Source organism: Lutjanus erythropterus, chromosome 12, assembly GCF_056507025.1.
Source record: "Lutjanus erythropterus isolate fLutEry1 chromosome 12, fLutEry1.hap2, whole genome shotgun sequence".
Lineage (NCBI taxonomy): Eukaryota > Metazoa > Chordata > Actinopteri > Lutjaniformes > Lutjanidae > Lutjanus > Lutjanus erythropterus.
This window is the reverse complement of record NC_139328.1, coordinates 27,456,686-27,469,489: the sequence shown is the minus strand read 5'-3', so window position 1 is coordinate 27,469,489 and position 12,804 is coordinate 27,456,686. Positions and strand designations below refer to the sequence as shown.

Here is a 12,804-nt window from a genome sequence, read left to right as displayed (position 1 = left end):
AATTTGTGAAAAAAATCTGCGTGAAATAAATCTTTTGTGTGCACAGAGGAAATCTTATATTTCTTACTTCAACTCATGATGGGTCGGATTCTCCTGAAAATCAGATGAAACAAGCCTGTGTTTAAATTTTTCCCAGCAAAATGATACAGTATTTTATTCTTGATATTATATTTAATTTAAAATAATATTGTTTTTTATATTATGTGTTTAGGGTGCTGGAAACACTGCTGCTTTTGTCCCCAGCTGCCTTCAAACAACACAATATATGAAAGTTCCTTTAGTTCCTTTACTTTTGAGGATGTCATCATGAGCTTTGGGAAACACTGATCGACATATTTCACAGTTTTCTGACATTTAATAGACCAAAACAACTAGTCGATTAATTGAGAAAATAATTAACAGATTAAGGAACAATGAAAATAATCATCAGTTGCAGCCCTAGTCTGATATGATCGCTCCTTAGGTCACTGGACTGGACCACAAACCCCGAAGAATCAATGCTTGCTACCCTCAGATTGATCTGCAGTGAGGTAACATTTAAAAGATTCTTTCCCTTGGTTTAGACATCATCTCTCAGGCTGGCATGGGGCCTAATCAGTCTTCAGATAAACTGGCCTGAGCAGCACTTAATAGGCCTATAATTTGCGATGCTATCTTGCACTGTGCTGAGCTGGTGTCGGAGTCAACTTGTCCCTCCTGGTCACACTGGGTGGCGTTTACCACTGCGGGGATTTTGGCCTTTGCCTGGGTGGGCGGCAGCCTGCTGCCTGCCCTCATGTCATTATTGAGAGGCTTAAGACTGCCGCATCAATACAGACATTAGAATGAAAAACGGATTAGCACAGGCGAGACTGGGTCTCAATGGACAGTGCAGTGAAAAGCCATCTAAGCTAGGAAGCATTAGATCTAAAGTCAATCGAATCACTAGCACTTGTTCTGGCATGAGTGTGTGGGACCACTTTGAGACCGGGAGACATTGACAGGTCCACTTACTGGCTGATGTGGAAAAAAATATCTTTATTATACAACAAATTAAAAGCACTTGCATCAAGGTATCTCTCAAGGAGGTGAGGGAAGATATCTATTCACTCAGATTTGTTTTAGGGTTAGGTCAGTTTTATTGGTCCAATCCGGTGCATGTACTTGAACCAAATTATTTATATACCAATCGACTAAACCAGCATTTGTAATTATTATCCATTTGATTTTAATATATTTGAATACATGATGTAGATATAACTGTAACAAGCACAAAAACAATAATTATCAAGATAAATAAACCTGGATGCAAGTTAGCATATTAGCACTTTTGCTGTTGTCTTTTTGAAGTAATTTTTTTTTTTTTTTTTTTTTTGCCCTGAAATAAGGTCTGTGGTAAACAAAAGACTAAGAACATTTCATGTTTTCTTCTACAACATAATCTATTAATTAATATCCCACTAACTATATTTTTAAAGCTTTTATGTGTAAAAAATTGGTTAACAAGTGGTTAAATTGAGACTGCAGTGGTTGTCATGTACATTAAACGTCAACACGCTGAGCACCAGTCACTTAGTGGTGGTGACCTTAATGTCATGCAACTGTGATGTAATTCATTTGTTTCGTTCGATTGCACTCAGGTTAAAAAAATCATAAAAGTGGTGATCATTTGTGAAGATTATCTTGTAAGTGTCATAAACATTTGTTCTCTATGGAGCTCTATTTTCTGCACTAATCCAAAATCCAAAGGAAAAACCCAACTCGCTTTTTTGTCAGGGGAAGCAGAGCAATACTTCCAGGCTGGCTTACAAAAACACGTTGTCCTTGCAACAATATGCATGGGAGCGGCTAAGTCATGTGAGACATCTACTGGTAAAATTTGGTATTCCCCATCTGGTCTGGGTATTTGGCTTTATATCAAACTAGTTTAAAAAATGTTAAACCCTTTTATATTTTAATTTTTTGCCAAACTGATTTGGTTCTCTTAACAGAAACCCAAAATTGTGTTTATTCTTCACAAATAAATATGAATTGCTTAGACACCATCCAGCCGTAATCTGAACACCCACACACACCAACAGCTAAACGGGGAACAGATGCCTATTAAAAGGAACAACATCATTTATATAGGATAATAAGGAGATGGCTTTTTTCTCTCTTCCTCTGTGAATTTGCAGCCACGTGCCATTTTGCACAATCTTCAAAGTCTAAACACCAGAACCCCTACAGCTCTGTTGCCTCAATCAATTTTTTCTGACGTGAAGAGGCAAGGGAGAGAGAGGGAAAAGAAGAAGCCGATTCTTCACGGCGCCTCAGAAGTAGGGCAAGGATAGTCCCTGCAGGGGGCGGGGGGTGGGGGCAGCGCACGGTTGAGTTGTCTGATTGGCTCGGTAGGAGGTGATGTCATTTTTGATGGTTCTGAGGGCCCTGCAGTGGAGAGGCTAAAGACTCGAGGTTCGAAATGTGATGACAGAAACCTCCAAATATCAGCAGAGAGCTGCAGATATCTGATATTCCACACCAAAAATCACTCGACATCAAAGGGGACTTTGTTGTCGGGCGCAGCTGGCTTAAAACTCAAACCTCACTTCAAATCCCTCTAATTATATAGAGTGTTCCCTGCCGCGCTTTAATGTCTCAAGCCTCTGGATGATAAGACAGATCAGAAAGGGATGAGAGCTAATAAAATATAAAAAAAGGAAGAAATCTGACTGTTATTACCATCATCATTATTCTCTGAGTCTCATCAAGTCACTCACTTTTAGACCTCTGTTAGAATTAAAAGTCTCTCTCTTGAAATGCATTAAGCAGTGAAAAATGTACATAAACCAGCAGAAACAACGATTCATGTGTTTATTTGAGGTTACTTCCATTAGAGCACTGATACACTACCGCAGATTTTTGAGTTTTGAGCTCAACGCAAACTCTTAAGTTTTGAAGTTTTACCAACTACTGATCTTTTGTTGAAATAATGTACTTTTTTTCTAAAGATAAACTTAAAAAATTTCAGAGTAAAGTCACTGAAGCGAAAATGAATAATGGATAATAATTTTCATTAAAGCCATTTAATTTTCAGGCACCCAATTTTTGAAATATGTTTTAGTTTAGGTTTCAAAACTTCAAGGTTCAAGTTTATCTAAAGAAGAAATGTAAATTATCTCAACTGAAGATTATAGTTTATTTCAAAACTTAAGAGTTTGAGTTCAAAACTCAAAATTCTACTGCAGTAAGTTGCCTTAAAATTTTGAGTTGTCTCGACTTTACTCCATTACATATCTTTGCCACAAGTGTTGACCACGATTGAGAGATCATTGCACAAAATGTGTACTTATCTATATAGTCTATATTCTATATTTTGTATTATGCATAAAGAATATTGGCACAAATATCAATATCAGAATTCTTTTACTCTCTAATATTCCATTATGGTGAGAACTGACAGCCGACTTTGACACTTACCAGACGCACAGTCTTCTTCATCCGCCCCATTCTCGCAGTCCTTCTCTCCATCACATCTCCATGACAACGAGACACACTTGTTGGTGGATCCCCCACAGTCAAATTTCTCTGGGGGGCACGTCTGTTTGCCTGTGGGCAGAGATGAAAGAGATAGGGAGATTACTGCAGTGGTTTTATGGTCCCATAAAGGCAGCAACAAAAAACATCTACAAGACACTGCTGGACTCGATTTCTATCACCCCCACGATGCAGTTAAAACTCATCCAAATCTCCAGCACTCTGGCCAATTGATTTTACTGTCTGGACTGCCTCTAAAGAGACATGCAGAAAGATCATGAAATACAGCAAAATGCACAGTTGGCTGTAAAGCAAAAGAACAACCCAGCCCCCACCCCCCTTCTTTTCCTGCCAATCTGCTCTAGTTGGCACAGGGTACGTTTGATCCAGATTACACTGCGTTTAATATGAGGCATGTTGTTAATTATATATCTTTGCTTACAGTGCAGCCTTAAGCCTCCCGGAATGAAATCAAAGGGTCAGCTTATGTGGCGAATCATTTATCTTTTCAGTGATTTTATTTTTATGTCATATTTAAGAGCAATGTTTCCCAACCTTTTTTGCCACATGTACCCCCACAGTCCTGTCAGATGAACTCAAGCACCCCATCATTAACACCTGTTGTGTTACAAATATGTCCATTCAAAGTGCTGCTTAACACTATTTTTATACACTGCAAATGAAAATACTGTTGTAAAAATGTTTTCATACAAATCAACTGTCAGTGTAGGTCTGTTTGATCAAGTTTGTGTTTGTCTTTCTACCACTAAGACTGGTTTCAACTGGACTTTTCAACTAATTATCCATTACTTCAAAGGAACAGTTCACCCCAAAATCAAAAATACAAAATACAGTACAGTACTTTTTATCTCTCTTGATTGGTTTGATGTGAGCTGTCAAGTTTTGGAGATATCAGCCTCTTCTCTCAAATATAATGGAACTAGATGGCACTCAGCTTGTAGCGCTCAAAGTGCCAAAAGAGGACAAATAACGAGAAGCTCATGACAGTGAAAATTAATGCCGGCCTTCCTAGCTGTAACCTCTTGTCTATGACTAGATGCATGCTTCCTTTTTAATGGTGATACAGCAAGTGGCTGTAGTTCAGTAGATTAAAAAAAAGTCCTAAATGAAACTGCTTACAACAAGGACTGTGGATTATCTTGAGTAACCGGGTCATAATTTTCTGGAAAGAGACATTGCTGTTGAATTTTTCAAATGTATTTTTTTGGCACTTTGAGCACCGAAGCCAAATACTGTCTCATTCAAGTATCCTTGAGACATCTCTATGGCTGATATCTCCAAAACTCTGCAACTCACCAAAACAATCTGGATGGATTAGTAGCACTACAGGTAAGAGGAAAACTATGATTTTTTGATTTTGCAGTGTTTTGAAATATCACTTTAAGCCAACAATTTAAACAATTTATCTACTATGTTTATATCATTAAAATAACTGTTTCAGCTGTTTCTCCACTTCCTTCCACTCCAGTCAAGTTCAACTTTAAGTATATGACCTAACTATTTCAACCATTTACCCATTATTTATAGAAAACTGATAAATTTTATCTAATTATAGCAAACTATTTTTTATTCATTTAAGCTTTAGTATTAGCTTTTTAACTTGTCTTTCACCCACTTCTAATCACAACATGTTCACATGGTACAGCGGTATATTATTTCATCAAACTATAATTTCTGTTTTTCTCAGTTGAGCTACTCTACAATCTTTCTGGCAACTGCAGAAATATTGGAACGATTTTCACCAACACCCTTTGCAGCAAAGCATCAAGGTTCGTTTTCTTTTTTACATCAAGCTCACTGACAACATTGTTAGAGCTGATAAGCAATACAATGAGAGGATCATTTGTAGCGTGATGACTGAGAACACGCTCCATAATGAATATCATTTATGAGGTTAGAACAGAATCCCTGATGCTGTCACTGGCAATGTTAGGTGCAAACTGTTGTGGGTAATTGGACCAGACAGGGACACGGTCTGCCAAACCATATTTCTAAACAAAGCACATCTGTTTGTATGGAAATACATTTGTTAGAACACTGCACTTAGGCTAAAATTGAATTCCTTTTTATCTAATGTAAATCCAGCATGCATGCATTTTAATTATTAAATGAGCTACTGTGAAGTGTGGAGTGCATTTTAGTTTTCATTTGAATTGCTTTTTTCCGGAGTCTAAATGTTTTCTTTTTACATTAACTTGTATGTTTTATTTAATTTACTAGAGTGAAAATTCATTTTCTGTTATTCTGTGGTATCACTGATAAAAGCATTTATACAATAAGCGTGAACTACAATGCATTTTTACAGTTGTAAAAAACTGGACAGAACAATTTCTTCCAAGTCAGAATAATCGTGGTAATTTTCCTTGCAACAACACTTTTTAAAACATACCATTTTATAACAATCCCTTAAAGTTTGTTATTAAGGGATCACAACAACAACTACCCAGCGGCTGCACTATTTCTAAATTTTATTTTTAAGGATTTTTTTGGCATTTACTACAGTGACAGTAGATAGATGCAGTCAGGAAACAGGGTGCGAGACACGGGTACAAAAGAGTGTCCAGCTGCAACAACACAGGATATTTTATGCTGTGGAGCCAGAGCAGAAAAAAAAAGTCTTGACCGGAATGAGCAACCGCGGGGTCCTCGGAGCGACAGGGTGGCCACTCGTGCAGAAGCAGACGAGTGTAACGGCCGGGCCACAGTCATGGGGTTTAACCACGGCTTGGAAGAGGAAGGAGCAGCTCCTCTCACTGCCCTGTGTGTCAGACCCAGACTTCTGGACTGAGAGCTGCAACAGGAAGCCAGTGCAGCGAACGGAGAAGAGGAGTGGTGAGCACCTTCTAGTTACGTATCAGCCGATACATAGAACTGAAATAAGCAGGGGTGGAGGAAACAACTTACAACTACCCAAATTACTGTAATTAACTAATTATTTGGGTACTTTTACTTTTAAAAGTATTTTTTAAGTCTGTTATTTTACTCGTCTTGTGGATGCATTACACTATGTAATGTTATTTTTTAAGTCATAATTCCCAATTGAGTAGGTCTGCAGTTTAAAGTCATATCAAAACCTTTCATCTGCATTTTTGTAGCCACTGGGCTTATATGATTGTGAACTGGCCAATGAAAACCACACAGGTAGGGCTTTTCCATTAGTCATTTTAACTGTGCAGAGTCAAATCATTCTGCACTGATTTGCATTTCCAAAAGCAGCCACAGTGCACTGGACCCGCCTCAACAGCAGTAATTTTACTTGTAGTTGAGTAATATTTCAGTAGTATAACAGTACTTCCACTAGAGTACAGATTTTCAGTAATCAATACACTACTGACAAAAGGCTAATGACGGCTGACACATCGGCCTGGCAGAGAGGTGAAGTAACCGCCATTAGATGTCGTTTGAGCATCATGGCACGTCTTCAGCCCTTCACTTCTTCTGTGTGTGTGTGTGTGTGTCACTGCAGCATGTCGGGGTGACAGCAGAGAGGAGGCTGGAGAGGCAGCTGATGCCTGGGGAGAAGCAGCAGTGAGAATGGCTGATGCAGACAGGCCCTGACCCCCCCCCACACACACACATGCACGTGTACACACTGAACACTGGACACTGCAGTGCTCGGGGGCCGTATCTGCACCTCAGGCTCACAGAACATTGTATTACTCTGCTTGCTGAGTAGTGATATCTGCCTAAAGTCATTTTTCAGTCGACAAATTGTAGTTGTGAACAAACTGCAGCGTTAGGTCGGCGAACAGCAGCTTGCTGTAATTCACACTTTGTCACTAGACGTTCTTGACAGGTGTGTGCTAAAATATTCTGTCGCACCGTGTCCTGCTTGGTGATCATGCACCTAACCTCTTCCACCTGCCAGCTCTGGCATTCTCTGCCCTTTCCCTCATGGCTTATATACATCAAAGGAAGAGTTCTAAAAGTGATGTTTCATTTCTTCTGTTTAGGGCAAAAAAAGTTTATTTTATTATTGAATAAAGGCATAGTTGGGTTTATTTGAAGTGGGGAATGTATGTGGTGCTTATCCACAGTCGGTGCATCACCTACAGGAGATGCCAGTCGACGCAACCCTAGCGTGGAGAAGCAGAGACGTCTACCAGCATGAAAGCTAAGCAATGCACTGCTGTGGACAGGGTCAGCAGCAAAATGTATTTTCGCCACTAAATACAGTCCACCTAAAGAAAAAAATCAATATCAATTTAAGTGGGCCCTATACACTACTTTAGTTTCACAGAAAAGGCTTTTTGACAGGAAACTGCCGTTACATAAGGCAAACATTGCTCTCTCCTAACCGACCAAACTCCAGAGGTGAAATCAGTCATTTTACCTCGCAGATCACAGGTGTTGCTGGTCTGCTGCTGCCTTGATCTGTTCGCTTGTGTTTTTGTATGACTTTGGAGAATCCAGACTATCCTTTTAAAACACAGAAGACGTAATACCGCAACAAGCATTTAATCAATTAATCATTTGGTCTATGAAGTGTCAGAAAAATGCTCATCACAGTTTTCAAGAGCCCAAAGTGATGTCTTCAATCTGCTACTTTTCTCCAATCAACAGTCCAAAACCCAAAGACTCTTCATTTACTACCATAAATGAAAACAATCCTCACATTTAAGAAGCTGGAACCGGCAAATGTTTGACATTTTTGCTTGATTGAGGATTGAAACGATAAATCAGTTATCAAAATCATTGGTAACTCATAAAATACAATTCCATAAAAGTTGGGACACAATGGGGATAGTCATTTTCCTCTTTAGCCCAGAGGACATGGTGTTCATGATTTCCCCACTCAAAAAATTAAAATGCAGACTCATCAGACCACAGCACACTCTTCCACTTTGCATCAGTCCATCCCAGATGACCTTAGGCCTCAAAGAAGTCAGCTTTGTTTCTGGATGTTGTTGCAACATGGCTGTACACTTTGTATGGTAGAGTTTTAACTTGCATATGTAGATGCAGCGACGAAGTGTGTTTACCAACAATAGTATCGACAAGTGTTTCCCAAGGGTTTTTAATGCAGTGCTTCCTGAGGGGTCAAAGGTCACAGGCAGCCAATGTTGGTTTTCAGATGTGCCACTTATGTGATTTTCATCTGAAGACCAATTAACCCGATTAATTGCCGAATGTTCCAAACAGGTGTTTTTTGAGTATTCCACGACTTTTCCAATTTTTCATTGTCCCTGTCCCAACTTTTTTGAAATGTGTTGTAGGCATCAAATTCAAACTGAGTGTATCTTAACAAAAAACAACAAGGTCATTCAGTTTGAACATGAAATATCTTGTCTTTGTACTATATTCAATTAAATACAAGTCAAAACGCTTTTGTAAATTACTGCATTATGTTTTAATTACATCCCAAAGTTTTTGGAATGGTTCCAATTGGTTTGTATTTCGACGAAACAATTCATTGACTAATTGTTGCAGCTCTGCTTGTCTTTCTGTTTCATGTATAAGAAATTTGGAAAGTGTATAATCAAGGCATAAAACTATAAAGTCAAGGTGTGTGACAATCTTTGATGTTGCCTGCCTGTGATATGCTTTTCACTTCATTCCAGACACAACAGTGGAAAGTGACAAGTGAGCAAACACACTTAATGAATGCTGCAGAAACTCAAGACAGGAAGGAATGATTAGTCAAAAAGAAAGATTACAACTGAGCAGTGTCTGAAAATCAAACAGCAGACTGGCTGGTCGGGGATGAAATACAGGAAACATCTCTTAGAAATGTCTGAGATGAAAGAGACGAGGAGGTGGAATCTATGAGAGAGGAAATTACATGCTGTCTGAATGAATTCGAACTAATGTAGGTCCAACGAGGACCTGACAGAAAACAAGAAACAGAGAAGGAATACAGAGAAAATGAACGAAAGGGTGACGGAGGGCAACTTCAGAGGAGAAAAGGAATCCATAAGAAAGGAGACGCGCCAGGAGCAAGATACTGTATGAGAGGGAAAATGAAGAGACAAACTGCTGTATGACCTTTCAGATTCTTATCCTAAAGCAAAATCAAAGCCATCCATACCAAGTGGAAAGAGATGAAAGATGAGGAGAGGCGGGCAGAGCGCGGACTCGAGCAGAATCTGAATCCACCGAGCGGAGGGCGCGCTGTCCTGTCCTTTTAACTGATGAGTCTTTAATGAAGCGCGAGCTCTGTTCCTCCCAAATACAAACACAGAAACCAAACCGCAACAAACTGCACTCTCAGATGCAACAGTTCCAAAAGGGTTCTTCCTGAAGGGCTGAGGTTCTACCCAGATTTTAAGAAAGGGTTCACAAAGGGTTCTTTGTAAGACTAAAGGCTCCTTTAAGAACCCTTTAAATTCAGAGAACCATTTTTTGTAAGAAAGAATTCTTCTGTAATCCTTGAAGAACTCTTTCATCAAGGGGTCTTTGTACAATAATATACTATGAGAGGGTTCTTGGTAGAACCCTATGAGTGAGCTCTTGTTAGCACTCGTAAAAGGTAAACAGATTCTTGACAGAACCCCCAGAGAGGGTTAAGGATGGAACCATTGCACCTTAGTGAGTTCCAGATAAAAACCTTGGAATATAAAGGGGTTCTCGGTAGAACCCCCTGAGTGGATATGAGATAAAACCCTTGGATTGAAATGCTATTTGGTAGAACCCTTTGAGTTCTAGGTAAAACCACTGGAAAATAAAAGGGCTCTTGGTAGAAACCCCAGGATAGGTTCTCAATAAAACGGAATGGAAAGCAGCTTCTGGGAAAGGGAAGGGTTCTCCTTTAGAACCTCTTATACTGGGTTTTGGGTGACACCTTTCAGAGATGGTTTTAGGTATAACCCTTTATTTTGGGTTCTAGGTAAAACTCGCTAAAAGGATAACAAGTGGAACCTTTATAAAAGCTTCTTCCAGGAACCAAAGAAAACTCTTTACGGTTCTCATTAGCACCTTGACTCCCGAGAGTGCAGTGGTATCTCTGACAGCTATTGATGAGTGAAGCTCAGATTTTATAAAGACATGGGTAATGGGGTTTTTGCTTGAGAAGGAGGAGACATAATAAAAGCCAATTACTCAGAGACAAACTGACTGCCTGCCTGTTGTTTACCATCAGAGTGAAAAATGAGGATTCATCTCCACTGTGGCGTTTTGGCAGGAGATCTGTTTAGACTTAATCACCGTTTACAAACCCAAAGGCAGTGTTCACCTCAACACTGCTACGGTGTAATAGCTTGACTTTTTTTTTTTATTTGATCATCACGGTTGACCTTGTTTTTGCTGAGAGCCTTTTACCCTAAACCTGGCTTCTCGATGAAGAAGTGCAGAAATGCTTCAATTTGTCAGTTGTCAGGCAGGAATAAGGTATGTAACACCGTGATTCAAGTGGGGGCTAATAAGCACTGTGGAGCTGAAAAATCTGTTCGACTGATTTGATATAATGAACTGCGGCTTCATAACAAATGTAACACTACACTCCAATATGATATGGAGCTCCAGAAGTAATAATTTGCAGCCTATTCATATAAATTAACGTCTACTTTGCTGCCTCTAGTCGCTAATAGATGTTATAGAGTGGTGATTCATCCTACAGCCACTTCATGACAGCTTTTACGTGTGAATTTGTGCACTCAGCATATTTTGACAGCCTGACTTGTCTATTTAGGGCTGCGCAACACACTGTAAAAATGAAAAAGTTGTCAAATTTGAAGGCAACTTTCTTCAATAGATTTTTGACTCAAACTATTCTGGTTTACCAACCTATAATGTGAGCTCCTTGACATTAAAGTGAATAGAGGTTAATAATTTTCAAGCACCAGAATAATCCAGATCACAGCTCAGTGAGAACACTTTTGAAATACAAATGGAGACAAATGCAGTTATGGTTGCTATTGGTTTCCAGTGGTATAAAGTCCCGCTGTTCTGACGTCCCCGCTGCGGTCGACTTCCCCTGAGTCCTAGCTTCACTGCTACTTCTGTTTGAGTCAAGCACCCAGCGTTTTACCAAGAATTTGATTCAAAACTCAAAAACCTAATGAAGGCATTGTTGTTGCATTGAAATTATGAGCTTTCTCATCTTTTTATTTTTGCAGAGACACTGCAATATGATTTACATTTAGTGGGAATGATTTTTGCATCATAATTTTCTTTTTCACTGAAAAAAACAATTAAAATTATAATGATGTGACATTTTTTAGGTTCTGTACCAAACATTGTGCATATTTTCTTACATCTGGAACAATATTTGTAGACCAAGCCATGTCTGCAGCACCACAGTATATGATAAAGCTGATTTGTCAGACAATTTTCCTTAATGAAAAAATTGCAGCTACTGCAATTAGATATTGCACTTCCCCAAATTGCAATTTTGACAATATTTCAGTTAATTTTGCAGCCCTACTATATTGCTAGTTCCACCTAATGAAGAAATAGAGTTGAACAATGTCCAAATAAAGCAATAAAATAAATAGTCGTAGATAGTCGCTGTCGTGCTGATATTCAGTACAACTGTCCAGATGGATCCATAAAACTGCCTCATGATTGGATTCAGCTCGGTCTTCTTCATGGACTGAATGTCCATGTTGAAATTTTTGAGACTCAATCTGGTGCAGACCAAACAATAGCAAATTCTGGTGTGGTCTGTTCGTGGTCCGATATCAAACCAACCAACCACAGGGTTTTATGATGGCAGATATGTGATTTCAGTGTGATTTTAAAAGCTAAACTCTTATAATTGAGCTGTATAAGCCATGTAAATAATTGTGCCAACCATTTCATAACAATGGCTCACAACAAAAACTGCTGTTTTAGCATTCGACTCCATCATTACTGTGCAAGACGAGCCCTCCTTGTCCTGCTCTACCTGTTATTCATCATGACAATGTAACATTTATTAGAACACCTGTAAAGTGACGTGATATAAGTAGTTCTTTCTTTTTTCTCTCTTTCTTTTTCTTTTTTTTCTGAGCACTGCCAGCCCTCTTTTCCAACTGCTAGCGCTAAAAGGCTTTTTGAGGTCTGTCTGTGAGTCTGTGTGTGTGTGTGTGTGCATCTATTTGGGTCTGCGTACCGTAAGTGTGTTCCAAAGCATGTACTCCTGTGTCTGTCAGTGTCCAGGCTCTGATGGTGAAGGCGATAACTCAGTCCCTCTCTCTCAGCCTCAGAGCCAAAAAGGCACAAAACGCTGTGAGTCATACTCAGATTCACTGCTTCATTAAACCGTGTTAGCGTGTACATGTCCTCCTCTCTGAATTATAGATCTGCTACAGCGGAGAACACTTGCTGCTTGCAAACTACAAGATGGAAAATTGTTATTTTCAGCAAAGT

The 12,804-nt window shown here is 39.2% G+C and overlaps 1 protein-coding gene across 3 annotated transcripts in view; it reads right to left on the bottom strand.

The window, feature by feature from the left end:
* LOC146318111 (low-density lipoprotein receptor-related protein 8-like) overlaps positions 1-12,804 on the bottom strand; it is a 118,243-nt gene that overhangs the window by 52,547 nt on the left and 52,892 nt on the right. For all 3 annotated transcript variants that reach the window (XM_084731609.1, XM_084731611.1, XM_084731610.1), the window contains exon 4: positions 3,439-3,567. In XM_084731609.1, the coding sequence (XP_084587735.1) occupies positions 3,439-3,567 (129 nt within the window). The remainder of the gene's footprint in view (positions 1-3,438; positions 3,568-12,804) is intronic.